Here is an 18,079-nt window from a genome sequence, read left to right on the forward strand (position 1 = left end):
TCTTTGTCAAAAACCCTGTTGGAGATCTTTTATGTCGAAGATGTAGGATTTCTCCAAATGGCTTTGATTATTTATTCATTCTCCTTCTCTGGTGTACGATAGTACAGATATCTCGAAGACCCCCTTGTTTGGCTCTGCACTTGCTCTGAAATGCATGGAGCTTTCGTGCTTTTGAAACTGTTTTGTGGGGCTTCCCCCCCTTCTTTTTAATAAAATGAAGAAGTTTTTAAAAGTCGTTTTCCTTCTTTTTCCCTTCCACAGTGCCGCAGCATCTTTTTCCAGCCTTCCATGCTCCTTTGCCAATTGACATGCGTCACCAGGAAGGGAGATACCATTATGAACCTCACTCTATCCATGCCATTCATGGGTAAGTTTTACCAATTTCCTCTGGTGCTGTAGCCTCCTCCTCCCCCCTGTGTTGGACTTTAATGACAGGAAAAAGAAAGAAATATGGTACAGCATATATAGCAAGGCCTTACTGCAAGGGTAAGCATTCTATTCTTGGCTTCCTCGGAATCTATATATTTTGTCCTCTGTATAAATTTGTTAACTGGAATATTGGCTACTCTACAGGTGTTATCAAATCGCAGAAATCAGAGTGGTGTGTATCTTTATAGTTTGTCATACAGTTGTGTAAATAGTTCCATTGCTGATCGTCACAGCTCTATAAGGTCCTTAATTTGCTCTTTCCACATTCCAACAGAAATGGAATAAATTATACAGAAATATGCCAGTGAGATGGTGTGCTACAGCACATGCAACCATTCAACTCACTTACTTGGGAGTATGTCCCATTGGTCTCAATAGGGCTTACTTAGATGCTGTTCGTTGGCTTTCTTTCCGGCTTCTCACATTCCAGGAGGTGCTGCTAAAGACTAGAAATCTGCAAAAGGAAGAAATAAATTTGCTAAAGAAAGGCAGAAAACGGAAATTCTCAGGAAACTTGAGTCCTGTGCTGTGGTGCCACATTCTGCTATGTTTTCTAATCCCAGCTCAGGAGAAAGGTGGGAGATAAATAAATATAATAATGACAATGCTGGTAATAAAATGTTTTTCTGCACTGCTGCTGCAGAATCTTGGCGCGCACGCACACACACACACACACACACACGGGCATCTTTGTTCCTCCTCTTCCAGTCAAATACAGGGCCTCACTGCCTTTCATAAGTATTTTCAGCAGGCCCTCCTCTGTGTGCCCCCCCCAGAGGCACAGCTACACTTTTAGGTGTTCATACTTTTGAGACTTACTCAGCAGCCGGTGATAGACAGCAAGTAACTTGCTAGAAATGAAAATAAGACTTTGGAGAAAGAGGAGAAAATGTCTCTAGAGAGGGGTCAAAATCCTGCTCTGGCTATTTCCAAATCCAGCTGCAATCAGTGAGGAGAAAAATATGCTGTCTCCTAAGGATGTGATGAAGAGCAGCACAGCTGATGGTTTCCTCCCCCTTTCCTCTTCTGGAATGCCCTGTTTCCGGATATCCCCCTTTTTAAGCAGGAGAAGAACTGCTGTGAGGATGAAGGCGAGTCTGAAGGTCTGACAGCTGGGCAATTTCATGCAATGGGGAGTTGTGGAGGTCTTTGAAAAGGGTATTAACTGCTTCATTGTTGCCAAAAAAATACCAGGCACAGTGCCTGGGACAAAATGTGCCTCCCTAGCTGGCCTGGAATATCCCTCGTTGGATTTATCACTGCATGGTCAGCATGCTGATCACTATAGGGAAATGCCCCCATCAAGGGGAGCTGGGGAGAGCAGTTCAATAATAAAACATGGCCACTGTTATCATGTCAGTCAGTTTAAATGTAAGTGAGTTCCCTTGGAAGCAACCGGCAAATCCAGTAAATAATAACAGCAACATTCATGGCTTCTGAAACTAAAACCTAGAAGTTTCATAGCAATGGATTTGGAGTGGCAACAGGAAATGGTCTGATCTTTTAACTGTTGAAAACAAAACAATACATTGTTCTGGAGTTTCATTCCTCCCATGCAAAATGAAGCATCAAGGGTGATAGTCAACCAGGAGTGGTCCCACTGAAATGAATAAACATGACTAAGTTTGGTCCATTGCATTCACTGGCTCTGCTTTGAGTAAATCTTTGTCAAATACCACCCATAGCATTCTAGGATAGCAATCTGCTTGTGGGAATTGCAGGTTCTACAACATGACGATGAATTAACAGGCATAAACCCTCATGGAGTCAAATGGGATTTACTCCCAGGTAAATAAGCACAATATAAATAACTCCTGTCTTGAGTTTGCCCTACTGCCAAGAAATGCTCTCATATTAACCTCTGTACCTAAGACTGTCTTAGACCAAGGTGATCTAAAGCAAAGAGATGGATGCTGTCCTCCAGTATCCTCATCTGATTGGCTTTGCTTTCCTTTTTGCTGCTCTTTCCCCCCAGCATCCCAGGGGACAAGGGTGCTACTCATGAATTAGATTAGAGGGTTAAGTTATTCCAGCATTACCACTTGGACTAAATCATCCTATAATTGATTTGTTTTTCCACATGCTGGATTATTGAGCTGTGTGGACTCTTTACTACCAAGAACATAGGGGCCTGCTAGATCAGGCCAATGGCCCATCTAGTGCAGCATTGTGTTCTCACAGTGGCCAGCCAGATGCCCAAGGGAAGGCCATACATAAGCAGAACCATAAACAGAACCATAAGCAGAACAGCACTCTCCCCACCTGCGATTCCAGCAATTTGTGTCCAGAGGCATACTGCCTCAGACTCTTATGAAATCAGCAGCAAGATCTACCTGGGTTTCATCAGTTATAATCCTACCAGCTGCCAGCCTCTGACCCTAACCCAACTCCCCAAAGGATTATACTGTACTCTTTCTTAGTAACTGACTTGGTTGAAAGAACAATCAAAGGCATTAATGTCGGGTAAGATCAGTCTTTACTCTCTGAAATCAAAACACAAAGGTTTGTTTAAACAAGTTTATTATTTTGCAGACTTAAAATTACAGCCCTTTTTATTTTTTAGCGACCTGTTGTTTCTAACTTAATACTTCCCTACGTGACATAGAAGTTTACAGTTTATTTTGCTACTGGACAGTGCTTCCGGAGTTTGAAGTCAGAGGCCTTCTCTGTTTCCTTGGCAGAAACCTCTGTGGAAGTGAGGGAGTGTAGCCTTTCTGGTTCCACATTGAAAACAAGAAGAACAGACTTAGGGGCAAGGGTGGCTATCCTGTGGCCCTCCAGGTGTTGTTGGACTACAGCTCCTTTAAATAGTGGTCTTCAGCTCTTTTTTACTGATAATTATATTCTTTTTTCTAAACCGCTTTGAGGGTTTATTATGATCGAGCGTTATATAAATCTTGTGAAATACATATCTCCACAAGTGCATTTCTAAATCCCGAAGCAACAATTTTTAATGCACCGTGGTATGTTTTAACAAAATAAAATAAAAAATTCCTTCCAGTAGCACCTTAGAGACCAACTAAGTTTGTTCATACCAAGAACAAACTTAGTTGGTCTCTAAGGTGCTACTGGAAGGAATTTTTTATTTTATTTTGTTTTGACTATGGCAGACCAACACGGCTACCTACCTGTCATGGTATGTTTTGTGAGCCAAGAACTGCCCTGTAGAATTCAGGCTAGTTTTAACATTCCAATCTGCACATTGGTCTGGGGTGTGTGGATCAGGTCAGCCTGAATCAGAATTCACTGAAATGTAATTCCTCAAGCCTCCATAGCCACAAATGGCACAGGCAGAAGGCTCTGGTGGTGACTTGGGCCTTGCATAGTCATATGGAAGGCCTTCTCCATGGTAGAGGTGGTTTAAGAGTAGTGCAACCACACTGGGCACCAGCACCACAGGGGGCAATGCAACAATGATGGAGAACAGAGCAAGAGAGGTGGGGCACCAAATTTTAGTGGTGGTTCCCTTGCGAAATTATCTCCTTTTGGAGGTGCAGTAGGCAAGTGCTGCCTTGGTGTTTCACCACTGGCTAAAAGCACATGCGTTTTACTCAGGTATTCTCAGACAGTCAATCCTGAGCACCAGATTTTACTAAACCTTTGGATATCTTTTTCTAAATTTTAATTTGTTACAACTGTGTCCTTTCATTTTTGTAAACCTGCTAGTTATAATTCTGGTGAAAGTTTGTAGATAAGTGATTTCAAATATCAGTGAAATAAATTAGGGGTTGTGCCTGTTTTTGCAGTGTTGTGTCACTGTCTCCACAGGAGAAACCTCCTTACAGTATGTGCAGGAAGGAAAGAGGGCTTCCTATCTATTATTGTGCACACTGACACCATCCTGTGCTTTAGATCAGATTGGTAAACAGAGTGGCTACCACTGTGTCGATTTTATGGATGCTACAGTAGGGGCTATTGTTTCCTGGTGCCATGAGAGACAATAGAATTTTGCTGTAGAATTGATAGGGCTATCATGTGCTCATACCGTGTACAAGAAAACCTCCTTATTCAAACAATATGAATATTTCTTATGATTATTGTACTTTAAACACAACAATTTTGTGTGTGTGTCTGTGTCTACACAAGAATTCTAGTTCAAAACTGTAGCATATTTTCCCTGTGGAAAAGAAAAGTAACACTGCATACTCGGAAGAAAAATTGAGTCACCAAGCTTTGGCCTTATGATTAATATGATCAGAGCCTGACAGAGGGTCCCCCAATTCATCATGACCATATTCTAGCTGTCTACTTCCTTGCCTGTACCAAATGTATCTAATTACATGAACACTGCACAGCAAATTAAGTGTAGTCTCATTTGTTGTCAACCACAGAGTCTTATTATCTGCCTGCTGCTTTGTGTCAAAGGTTTGTTTTCTGACTGCTCAACGTGACACGGCTCTACATTCCCTTTCATCACTGTTTGCATATAACCTAATGAGCACAGGAGTTAGTTCATCACAGCTGTTGGGGACAGGAGCAGCGGGGTTCCAACAAGCGAGTCTGGTCGGGGACAGAGCATAAGCATAGAAAGTTGCTGCCTGGGCTTTTGTGTATCTCTAAAGTGACCCTAAACTGGGACAGTCATAGTGTGCAGTATGGGGTATCAAGTAAACAGATTTGCAAAGCAGAATCTTCATCTGGGGGGGAGAGAGACAGAGAGAGATGGTTTCCAGTGTTTCCAGAAAGCATCTCTTAGGCAGGAGAAAACTATGAAGCGACTATTTCTGTGCCCGATGGGCTGGGCAAATGAATGTCTCTCTTCAGACATTGTTCTATGCAGGCAAGTCAACACACATGGGGAACTGGAGTGGAGAGTTCCTTCATGCATCCAGTTGAATGCATTGTAATAAGTTACACTGTGTAATAAGTTTTGCACACTCCTCCGCTGGCTATAAGTAAATTCCCGTGTCACAAATGCTTTTCAGACCCATCTAAAGAGGAGACTGCTGAAAAAGGTAGGCTTGGTGGAGGATCTTAATAGAAGAACCAACACAAGGGTTCCTACCTTGACAGATACTCCCAAGGGTTCCTACCTTGACAGAACACTTCAATCTCCCAGGACATTCTATAAAAGATCTCAAAGTAGCTGTCTTAATACAAAGAAATTTCAGAAATAGACTGGAAAGAGAAGTGGCTGAATTGCAACTAATCACCAAACTTAAAACCATGGAGAGACCTGGTCTGAACAAAGACATTGGATTCTTATCTCATTATACATAACAAAGCTATCTTTAGCCATCTCACCCCTTGCCTTTCCCTGCAAGACTAATTGCAGCTGTTAAGAGTCATCAACAGGTTTTCCACACCTATCAGCTGATCACCCATTCCCACCACCCTTCTGAGTAATACCCCTCCCCACTCCCCCACTATATTTAAGGATCTGGTGACTTCTGTTTCAGTGTATCTGAAGAAGTGTGCATGCACACGAAAGCTCATACCAAGAACAAACTCAGTTGGTCTCTAAGGTGCTACTGGAAAGAATTTTCTATTTTGTTTTGACTATGGCAGACCAACACGGCTACCCACCTGTAACTCCCTTGACAGTATCATGTCTGTTTAATTTTATGTGACTGCCCATCTAAAATTCATCCTAGACAATTTAGAATTAAATGCCTCCTAAAAGCGTGAAATTATATCCGGATCTGCCGAGGTAGCATTGGGAGTTCTGTTCTGTCCCTCACTTTTAGTTTGCGTTTCTTACTCAGATTCATTTGTTCTCCTGTCCCACCCACTCCCCAAAAAAACTTCTGAGGGAAAACCCCTAACTCAGCTATTTAAAGAAAAAGAAAAAAGGCTGCTGGCAATCCTGGAGCCCTGAGGGCTCAGGCGTCTAAGCTCCATGCTAGAGCTTGACTTAGCAAGAGACTTCTTCAAAGCAACTTCTTTCCTGTGGTTAAAAGTTGTCAGACACTATGAAATGTAACAAGAAAGATAGCATTGTTTTTTTGGGGGGTGGGTGGGAATTGATACCCTGGTACATGTTTTAGGATGCAGCCTCAGCACTGTTGTTTTTATTCAGACGGAATTACAAAGCTGCAGGGGTACATACCTGGTAGAAATCCTCATTCGGTGGTGGTGGTGGGGAGTCCCTCAAATTTTCCCATAGTTTTTCTCTGTGCCACCCCACCCCAGTCAATAAAACAGCTGTGCAAGTCAATTAATATAAAAAGAAAGCAGACGGGGATTCTTCTTCGAACGTGTTACTTTGGCCTTGTGCAGGAGAAAAGTGGAAATGGGGAGGTTATATGTTTTTAACAGGGACTTTGGGGGGGTCAGTGTCTTCTGCATGACAATGTTTTTCACACACACACACACACACCAGCTGTAAAGAAGAGCAGAGCAAGCCCAAGAACTCCTCCAAGTAACATGTTTATTAAGCATTCTCCCTGATTTACCTGCCCAAAGCTTGCACAGAGCTTAGGAGATGTTTGCTCTTTATTAAGCATTCAGATTTGTTTGCAGGGATGTTGTACAACAATAAACATTCACCCAGATTCGTTTGTACAGAGGCCATACATCTTCCCGTCAATTGATCATTATCTCGAACATCTTAGTGCATTTTACCACCAGTTCCTAACCGCAGAAAAATCTATTTTTTAAACTGCAAAAGAACAGTTTAATTTAAATTTCTCCTCAAAAAAAAGTGACAGCCCTGAGGTAACCTGAGACATTCTGCTGCCTGGGATGCAGCACAAATTGCTGCCCCCTCCCAACTAAGTCAAGGTGTTTGGCACTCAATGCCAGCCAATTCCCACAAAGACCTCTTCCTTTCCCTGAAAGCAACAATATTTAACAATAAGAATAACAGTAATAAATAAAATTACTAATAATTCACTACAATTTCGCGACATCCAAAATCAGCCACCCGAGGCAGCTGCCTCACTCTGCCTAATAGTAGGTCCAGTGCTAGAGAAGAGCAAACAGCAAAGCAGATGAGTTGGAGTGATCCAAGAAGGCCATGGGATTCAAATCTCAATAAAAGAATGTGCAGAGCCATAAGTGTGAGCAAGCCCTAATGTTAGACTGCTGAAGAGTGCTGGGGGTGGGGGGTGGGATTGTGGGTTATTCTCTAAACATTACGTTCCGTAAATAAGTTTTGGGGGTGTGTGTGTTTTTCTGTACACAGTCTCTAAAAACTGAGTAGCTGAGGAAAGGGGGAAGGTTACTCTATATAATTTCTGAATATTCAAACTCTTGTGTGTCAGTTTTATACCTGAGCAATTCTAGTTTCTATCTGCACTTACAATAAGAGTACAGCAGTGTATTGCCCCAATCAGTCGACTGAACTTTGATCTGAGGGAGGATTAAGATGCAGTCCTGTGCACTGATTTAGGGAATAAGCTCCACTGAAGACTGTAAGTGAATACTGCAATATTTTGCTGCCTAACACAAAGACATGGATCTGTAAATATGAAGTAGTCAAACACTACTTTGAGTGCCCAAGAATTTAGAGATACACAGCTCCCTTTCATGTCTGATGGGAAGTCAAAAATTCCTGCTGTATGGGTGATATATATGACTACCTGTAAAAATGTGCCATATAAAGTGTGATACAGGGTGAATGCTATCTTCAGTTCCTGCCATGGTTGTCTTGTCCCAATGTGGCAATCTGTGACCAGATTCAGATGTAATTCTAAACCATAGTTTTGTGATAGACGAACAAACCTCAGGCTTCCATACTCCCAACCCTTCCTTCTTCTCCAGGGTGGCTGCAAGGAGGAGATCAGAAACAACCACTTCTATATTCAACTAACCACTGAATGTTGTTTTGACCAAAGTGAGGCTGCTGTTAGTTTTAAGAACCCCCAGTTTGATCTTGGAATGTTTGGACAAACTATTGTTTAAACTAACCATAGCTTTTCCCATTCAGTCAGATCACAAACTGTGGTTAGTTGAAAGTGGAAACAGTTGCTTTCAACTTCCTCTTCATGACTATTCCAGAGGAGGAGGTGATCGGAAGCATCTGTTGCTCCTTGAGGCTACAACAGAGAAAGAGTAGGGAGATGTATTGCACACAAATCACTAAACTATGGTTTAATGTTATGTCCAATTGCAATTACGTTGTTTAAATATATTTGATGGAAAATATATTTGTCATAGGGAAAACGAACATATTTCAGAGCAGCTTCTGATGTTAATTTTTAAAACCTCTCTTTAAAAACCTCTCTTTAAATATTAAGCTGTTTTCCAGGCTCCTCTGAATAAATACCCCAAAATATGGAATTAGCACAACTAACATGTATGTATCTTATGGTATTGACATTGGCTAGGCTCTTATGACACCTCTTCCGATCTATATCAGCAAAAGTTAATTTAGAAGCACTCACTGTTGAATTATTTTTCTTGATATTGATTCAGTGTTTTATCCAACTAAGATATACTCGGAGTAGATTCATTGACATCAATGGACTTAAACTAATCTTGTCCATTAATTCCAACCAGTCTACTTTGAGTCAGATACAACTATCGAAATAGTTTCCAGATTATATCCTACGTATTCTGATTTATTTATTTATTGTCTTATATGGGTGTTCCAATTGTACACTTGATTTCAATTGTACACTTGTGAGGGAGAGTGGGAGGTGTGCTGCCAAGACTGCCTCCCCCCGCCCCCTCTCCACCTCACCCAAGCATATATCCTCCTCCTCTTTTCTCAGCCCTCCAGGTCTGAAGCTAGGGACTTTATTGTGCAGGAAGGGATTAAAGCTGCGGTCGGCAAAGTTTTTGTGGCTTGGGCCGGTTCACGGTCCCGCAGACGTCGCGGTGGGCCGGAGTGTGTGTGCACGCGTGCATGTGCAAACACTATTTCCAGCACTCCTTCCGGTGCAGAGGAAGCGTGCGCAGCTTCCCATTGGCTTAAGGAGCTTCCTGCAGCTGATGGGAAGCCGGCAGCGTCGCGGAAGGCGGTCCCTGCTCTGCTCCATGTGCGGCGCATGGGAGCCAACCGAGCGGGCGGCAGGGGTCCCCAAGCGGGCGGCGGGGTCCATGGGCCGGTTAAATGACCCCCATGGGTCGTTTGTGTTCCATGGGCCTTAGGTTGCCGACCCCTGGATTAAAGGGGTCAGCCTTATGGAGGATGAGGAAAAAGAAGACTGGGAGACAGGGCTTGATAGCACTTTCACTGGTGCAAACAAAAACTCACATACAAACTGAACACCCAAGTAGGGCTATGACATCTACCCTCCCCTATTTAAAGCCAAGCAATTGGCGTGATGTGAAGCACTTCCCAACCTTATTGATTTCAGCAGCAACTCTGCACACTCCTCCAAGCTGAAATCAATTGCTGTAACAGGATCCTTATGATCTTTGCTTATCTACAATTACATCTGCATCTGCATGTTAAATTGGCCAAGTAATTTGTATTTTGAAATAAATTTCCAAGACAGAAAAAGTCCCTTCCCCAGCATACTAGACAGGCGCTTATTCTTACTGTGTTTGGTGTATCACCATATCACTTTCCGCCTCATGTGGGAACTTTACCAGTCTTCCTTTCTAGCTGCCTCTGTTCATTTTATAGGTCTCTTATCCCTTCCATATGTTGGGTGTACATTACTGCTATCAGTTTAATGAATGGTATCACTATTAATTGGGCAGCATTCCCTATTATGATCTCCCAGATTTGGTCTGTGGGGAGAAACCTTATATTTGGCAAATTAGGTTACAGTTAGCACATAACCTTGTGCACACAGGCTTCCCTTGGGGGGGGGGAGAAATCTGTTTGTAGTTTTTTGTGTGTCTAGTCCATTACATCAAAATGACATATTTCTGTAAAGAAATATGGCTTATCTAGTATCCACAGGCAGATAAAAAAGGAACACACCTGTCTTTAAAGTCACTTTTTATAAAATGAAACTTATAAGCCAGTTTAACTTCATAAAACACATTTTGACGAAGCCACAGTGTTCACTCTTATGTACTTTTCTACAGGATTTGCTTTGAAGTCTTTGGCTTTTTTGATCAATGTTTCTTTGCTTCTTTAGAGCTGGAAGTTCATCCAAACTCCAAGTTAGCAATTGAATGTGCAAAGAGTTGTTTTCTTGTAGCTGTTTGGTCCACTTCATGACATTTAGTAAAATCTACACCACTCACTAGGGCTTTCCATGAAGCTGACATTAGATAATGTAGACTTAAACTAGTTCTGCTACCAGTTTCTCTCCCTAGGGACCCCTGGAAATTGTAGTCCTGTGAGAGAGAGAGCAGGGGTCTTTAAGAGGTAAATTTTTGCTCCGTTGTCAAACTACTCTTCTTAAGCTTTTTGAGGGGAAGCCTCAGCCATTACAATGGTATAAATGTTATCTAAGGCTTCACACCTAACCACACTTACCTGGAAGTAAATCCCATTGAATGCAAAGAGACCTACTTCTGAGTATATATGCATACTGTAAGTCTGCTGTAAGTCTGTATGTTAAATAGGCCCATTATTACTGTTGCTGGATCCTTGTTTACTTTATTCATTTAGTAAGGGTGACAGTAATGGAGAACAGAAGTTAGATGACGATAAAACCAAGGAAGTACCTTGTGACCTACATACAAATATCATTGTATGTACTGCATTTATTGGGAGTTGGAGTAAAAGGAAATAAATGGTTTGTGTGTATTTCATTGTTGTGTGATCTCTATTGAGCTCTGTTCCATCTCTGACTTAGTGCTAGTAGCTATTTGGTAATCCACTGGAGGACATATTTTTTTATTATTTCTTTCCATTTATAGCTCTCTCTAAAAGCACAAGTTCAGAGTGACTTACCTTTCCCCCCCAAAAAAGTAAAACAGTAAGATAAAATATACTGGATGTATAAATATACAGCTAATATCACCCTTATCATTATGTCAGTACACTAGAACGTAGTCTAAATAATAGCCATTTGCGCTATTGTACAGGCTGACGCTGGTGGCGCTGTGGTCTAAACAACAGAGCCTAGGGATTGCCGTTCAGAAGGTCGGCGGTTCGAATCCCCGCGACGGGGTGAGCTCCCGTTGCTCGGTCCCTGCTCCTGCCAACCTAGCATAGAATCATAGAGTTGGAAGAGACCACAAGGGCCATCCAGTCCAACCCCCTGCCAAGCAGAAAACACCATCAAAGCATTCCTGACAGATGGCTGTCAAGCCTCCGCTTAAAGACCCCCAAAGAAAGAGACTCTACCACCACGTCAAAGTGTAAGTAGATAAATAGGTACCATTCTGGCAGGAAGGTAAACAGCATTTCCGTGCACTGCTCTGATTCGCCAGAAGCGGCTTAGTCATGCTGGCAACATGACCTGGAAGTTGTATGCCGGCTCCCTCGGTCAGTAAAGCGAGATGAGCGCCGCAACTCCAGAGTCATCCACGACTGGACCTAACCATCAGGGTTCCCTTTACAGGCTGATTTGATAGCTGCAAAGTGGATGATAGGAGAAAAAAACATTCATAGCTACTGCCACTGCCTACATGGGATGTTGCTGTGGTTCTCACTGTATAATCAGCACATATAGTTCTAGCTGCCCATGTTTTTTTGTTCCGTGATCAAAAATATAATGCTCAAAGCAGCTTACAACCATCAATACATGACAAAATCAACAGCTACAAGAATAATTTCATAATAACAGCAATAACAAAGCAGCAACATGTAGCAAATGTAACAGCATACAAAAATAAAAACATATTCATACCATAAATGTAGCAACATTACATCTCCTGGCAGTAGCAGAAATATAAGGGGAGTCTGAACAGTTTCATTCTCATCTCAGGCAATCAAGATTCTGTGCAGGGAAGCACAGAAAAGTTCCCCCACTTCAAACATTATGTTGACCACAATGATAGTAATAAAGGGGGCAGGGGTAACTGGGCATCCCTAGGCCAACACACTTGCCTTCTACACAAATAATGTGCAAAGAGGGGCTCATGTCAGGCCACAAACCAAAGCAGACATGTTAATTTGTGTGACATCAGAGCTCATGTAGACCTGTGTGGTATTAAGTTCTGGGTCCTTCAATTATACTTCTTTAATGGGTACAGCGTCTGTTTTCTATGTATGTGTACAGATTGCTGATTTGTATTTTTGTATGTGCCAAAAACTGTAGCTTATTTGCCTTCTGCACATATTTCTGCGGAACAGAGTTTGTTTTGAGAGAGGGAAGGCTCACAATTTGATTTAGTATGCTGCGAAAGTTGGATTTTTTAAAAAAGGAAAGTGTTTTAGAACGAGATGTTGCATGGCAATTAGAAATACACAAACAGAATGTGAAACTAAAACACGATCTTTAGTCTGTGTTTTAGATTTGCAAAGTTTCTGTGTTGGAATTTGGTGGGGTTATACCAACAGAACCAACAGAAATGGTGAAGTCACTGGAACCCATGGTTGAGTCAATAAGTGTGCAGTCAGTCACAAACAGGAGAATGTGGTCTTCTCCAGAAGATCCCCATGCAGTTCCATGCTGCAAAACATCTGAAAGGAGGAAGAGATGAGTCAATCCAATTAGACTATGTGGCTTGAAAGATCCTACAGGCTGCAGTCTAGTGCTGGGCCACCCAAGTGGTTGTGGTTAAAAGCAGGCCTGATTTGGCAGAGTTCTGGATCTGAATGCTCTGCCAGAATTTCATTGAACAAAACATGCTCTTGGGGGGGGGGGATTAAAAACAGAGTTGGGTGCCCATCAGGCTAATCGTCTCCATATCTGCACTATGTTTTGGCTCTTCCAAACGATTTCAAGTGGATGTCTAGAGGCCTCTAATTTGCTGCTAAGCCAGAGGTGCATCGTTGTATATTCCATGCACCAGATACTGATTAGGCACAAGATAGCGCCTTGAACTTGGTACTAGATTGCTATTTTAAGAATTGATATGAAAATGGGCTAATAACACAAAACATGACACATTTTGACTGCACTCCTAAGCATGCATACTTGCGAGTACATTTCATTGAAGTCAGCAGGACTTCTGAGATTGCTCTGCCAGTCTATTTCTTCTGATACGGTGCTCCTGTAACAGCTGCTGCATCCATTTAAACAATCTTCCTCAATATGGTTTCTTCAAGTTCTTTAGATGCTTGTTCTGTACAAGCCAAATGAGGGCTAGGGAGCGGCTGACCAAGTACCTCACTTAAAAAACCTCTAATAAGATCCCACAGTGTGACCACATGTGCCAAATGATTGCTGGTAGAGCAAGGGATGCAATCTTGTGGTTAATAAACAAATAACATAAAAAGGGCCACTTTTGAAGTTAGTTTTTTTCCTTCAAGGCTAAACTTTAAAATCTGTCTCTTTGCTTCATCATCGTTGTGCTTGCATCTCCTCTTAGCTTCATGGGACTTTACCATGTGTTCAATTTCAGATTTAACAACTTTAGGGATGCCTTTGTCACTGTATGCTTTGAGGCATAAAATAACTCATCATGAATATTTCTCATGACAATCGTAAGAGCAAATGCATTGCAAAAGAAGGCCATAAGAGTAACCATGCCCATCAGACCAACATTCTGTTCTGCATCTCTCTCTCTCTCTCTCTCTCTCTCTCTCTCTCTCTGACAGTGGCAAGAATGGGGTACATTAAATTAGAAGGGGTTTCAAAAGATCTAGCTGGCTTATCCTAGCAATTTGGGCCTGCAGAATATAGTCTGCAATGAATCTCCTCCACAAATGATGAGGAGTGCAGAGGAACTCCATGCACAGTGGGCAGGAAATCAGCAGAACAAGGAGTGAATGAGAAGAGACAGGTGTGGGGGGTGTTGATTGGCCAGTCTGGCTGCCTAATTTACTCCACTTCCTCCCCCCCCCCAGCTCATTCATGGCATTTGATGGGTGTGCTCCTCCCCTGAGCAATCCAGTGTCCCAAACCCTACAGGCAGCCTTTTCACCCTAGGACCAGGTTGCCAGGAGCACATGCACCCAACAAGCATCATAACTAAGGAAAGCGAGGGTTATTCTGGATTAGGGCAAAAAAACCAATCATCTCATTCCTCCTTACTTGCCTTCATTCTACCCTCCAGGCACAGGAGAGATGGATCATAATATGATTTTATTATCGTTTTCTTTCACTGGACACAATCCAGCCTTGGTGAAGCATTTTAAGGTCCATTCGTTTAAACTGTAGGTGGGAAACCTGTGGGGCTCCAGATGTTGCTGCATTGCAGCTCCTATCATTCCTGACCATTGGCCATGCAGCCTGGGTTTGATGGGAACTGCTGTCCAGGAACATCTGGAGGGCTACAGGTTTCCCACTCATTGTTTAAATTAAGTGCAAAGCATGTTCTCAGTGGGAAAAGCATCCGTGAGAGTTGGGGGGGGGGGAAATTCCACTGATGAAAAATGGTTATGCACATGCTAGGAGGGTGCATCAGTTCTCTGTGTGGGCTGAATAATGAAGTGAATTGGGGTTATTCAGGGGTCTCTCACTTCCTCCCTGTGTGGAAGTGAATTGTCAATAGCCACTCCCCTCCAGCTCAGATCATGAAGCCTTGTGTCACTCTGTTTCTGTGCTTTTCTGTGACATTTCCTGTACACTGCTATGTTTCTGTAGGTCTTTGGGCTTTGTAAAAAAGTGAGGCTGTCCAAAATGTTGCTTGAAGAACACTGATAAGCTGTGGGTTATTGTTATTATTTGAAGCACAGCAGCAGAGGATTTTCCTACAAGTTAAAAGCTTCATTAAAAAAAAAATCCTATGTGGCTCTGCTGTAACAAAACAAAATTCAGAACTCTTTAAAACTCTTCAGCCAGTGTTCTAAACAGCCTCATATTGTACGTTCTCTTGGAGAACACAAACAACCTTTCACTGGAAAGAAAGGCTGGCATGAAGCTGCAAAGTTCCCTCCCCCCTTTCTTTTCTTTTTCTTTTTCTTTTTTAAAGAATATGCATCACTCAGATACTGTACTCATAACTGTTTTAAGGTAAGAATGAGACAAGGCCTTGTTCCCTACTACCCATAAAAGAGATAAAGAAGGGAAGAGAAACCATTTAACTTACCCATATCTATTTGAAATTAATTTGGGAGGCTTTATCCACTCTGAAGGGCCTTATGTCAGGGGCGTACCCAGGATCAAAACTAGAGGGGGGCAAGCCATGGTCGTTCAGGTTGTGACATTTCAGCACGGAAAGGCGAATGAAACCAAAATTTTAGGGAAATTATATATAATTATAGCAGTGCTTTATTACAGTAGTTATTACAATTATTTGCTTGAATATTTTTTTAATTTTTATTCTAGTTACATGTCTTATACCAGGGGTGGCCAACTCCCAAGAGACTGTGATCTACTTTCAGCAGTGATCTACCCCCATTTTTTGGAGTTCAGCTCAAAGTTGTTGACCTTTTTGGGGGATGAGTAATGCCCTGCCCCGTTTTTTATGTTTTATGGGTTCAGTTCGTTTTTAGATTACTGACCATATTATGTAAACAGCAAACAAAAACAGCTTCAAAAAACAGAAAAACTTTCCCCCCCAAACAGAAAGCCCCCAAATGGCTGAAAAACTCAGTTTCCTAGGATCCTCAGCCATTGCAACTCACCATGCAAGGGAACTGTTTCCAAAGCTCTTTGCAACGATCAGCCGGCGCAACACACACACACACACACACACACGCAGTGGCCGGCTGCCGGTCCGCAGAGCTCAATTGTTATTTAGATTTTGGGAGGGGGAGAAAGACCGGTAGTTGAGCTTTTTAGGAGAGCTTTTTTTTCCTTTTAGTCTGCCAATAACCATTTAATTATTATTATTTTTTGCTTCGGGGGGGGGGGCAGCTGCCCCCTCCTGCCCCCCCCCCTTCGGTACGCCCATGCCTTATGTGCCTGTAAATTTCATGCACTTTGACCAAAAAGGGAAAAGTTTATAGCCATTTTTCAGTCCCTCGTGATAACAGGAACCAGGAACACAGAGCTTCCTTTTATACAGAGCAACTCAGAACCCAAAACACAGATCAAAGTTGAAAGAGAATAGAAATAATCAGAAACAGAACACAAATTTTTAAAATGCAGTTACAAGGCAAATCTTGGGACCCATGCACTCTCTCGCACATGAATGCATTAACCACCCCTCAGTTTTTATAGGTTAAAAAGAGGGGCTCCCTAAAATAAAATAATGCATTTTGATTTAAAGACTCCATATTCCACCCTTGTATGTTCCTCGAGGCCTTCATGCAATCTGATCATTAAGGATCCTTTGAACTTTATCCTTTGACTTCTCATATAAAATCTGAGCTAAGTTCAACTTCCTAGCCATAAGTTTGCAAATAATCTGATGATACTAAATGTTTGCTTATTTTCTCTCGAGACAGGAAAAAAATGTAAGGGCATCCAAGTTCAGCATTCTTTTAGAACTACTCCCAAAGTGATTGCAGAAAATTGTACTGTGGAAGAAGAAAATGGTGCAACGAATGCACCCTAAGAGCCTAATTTTGGCTGGTTTCTCCCAACCCAAAGCCAAATCTCTCATTCAGTGTGGACTTTTCTACTATGCCAGGGGTGACAAACCTGGTGCTTTCCACATGTTGCTAGACTCCAGTTCACATCAACTCTAGCTAGCATGGCCAATGGTAAGAGATCATGGGAGCTGAAGTCAAACAACATCTGGAGGGCCACAGGCTTTCCTGCATTTAAGTGTTTCAGGTTCCCCAATTTAATTTCTGCCATCCATGATCACTCTTGCTAGATATAAGCTACACACAAAAAGTAATCTTCTTCCTGGAGTTTATCGAGTGCTAAGCACTCTTTGATTTGATTACAGTTTCAAGTTAGTGCTGAGTCGAAATGTAAGAGTTCATTTCATGAGCATCGTCCCTGTCTGTGACAGGTGCCACCTTTTTTTGGTGCCTACAACGGCATTTATTTCGACTGCAAAAGTTTAAACAAAAGAACCAAATACTGCAAAATATTTGCTGTCTTTTCGGATACAGGACTTTGGGATACCAGTAACCAGTGTTCCATACCTAACTCTATGCAGCCCTCAGACTAACTGCATAAATTGTCTGAAAGCTATCCGTCTCAACCTCTGGCAAGAGGGATCTACCCCTCACCAGAAGCCTACTGGATGGGGAGAAAGAAAGAGAATGAGGTGGCAGAAAGAAAAATAAAATGGAGTAGCTCCAACCACTCACATGAGGCCTCCAGCAGATTTCCTCCAAGGGAATGCAGCCCTCAATAGAAAAAAGGTTGCCCACCTTAGCTATACCCACTTACCTGGGTTGGAGTCAATTGTATCCAGTGAATTTTTACACAGAGTATACCCTCTGAACTTAAGGTAAAGGTAAAGGGACCCCTGACCATTAGGTCCAGTCACGGACGACTCTGGGGTTGCGGTGCTCATCTCGCTTTACTGGCCGAGGGAGCCGGCATACAGCTTCCAGGTCATGTGGCCAGCATGACTAAGCTGCTTCTGACGAACCAGAGCAGCGCACGGAAATGCCATTTACCTTCCTGCCCCAGCTGTACCTATTTATCTACTTGCACTTGATGTGCTTTCAAACTGCTAGGTGGGCAGGAGCTGGGACAGAGCAGCGGGAGCTCACCCCGTCGCGGGGATTCGAACCGCCGACCTTCTGATCGGCAAGCCCTAGGCTCAGTGGTTTAACCCACAGCACCACCAATTGTATCCAGTGAAATTTTACACAGAGTATACCCTCTTAACTTAATGGGCCTAAATTAGTCATGCCTATTCATTTAAATGGGTCTTCTCAGAGTATTACTAAGAT

At 42.4% G+C, this 18,079-nt stretch overlaps 1 protein-coding gene across 1 annotated transcript in view; it reads left to right on the top strand.

Annotated features, from left to right (window-relative positions):
- Positions 1-264: 264 nt before the first annotated feature.
- The window catches only part of GLI2 (GLI family zinc finger 2), a 60,214-nt gene continuing 42,399 nt past the window's right edge, over positions 265-18,079 (top strand). Inside the window, exon 1 of the mRNA XM_033162174.1 lies at positions 265-367. Coding sequence (XP_033018065.1) covers positions 309-367 — 59 coding nt within the window. The 5' untranslated portion in view covers positions 265-308. The remainder of the gene's footprint in view (positions 368-18,079) is intronic.

This window comes from Lacerta agilis, chromosome 1 (genome assembly GCF_009819535.1).
Source record: "Lacerta agilis isolate rLacAgi1 chromosome 1, rLacAgi1.pri, whole genome shotgun sequence".
In the NCBI taxonomy this organism is placed as follows: domain Eukaryota; kingdom Metazoa; phylum Chordata; class Lepidosauria; order Squamata; family Lacertidae; genus Lacerta; species Lacerta agilis.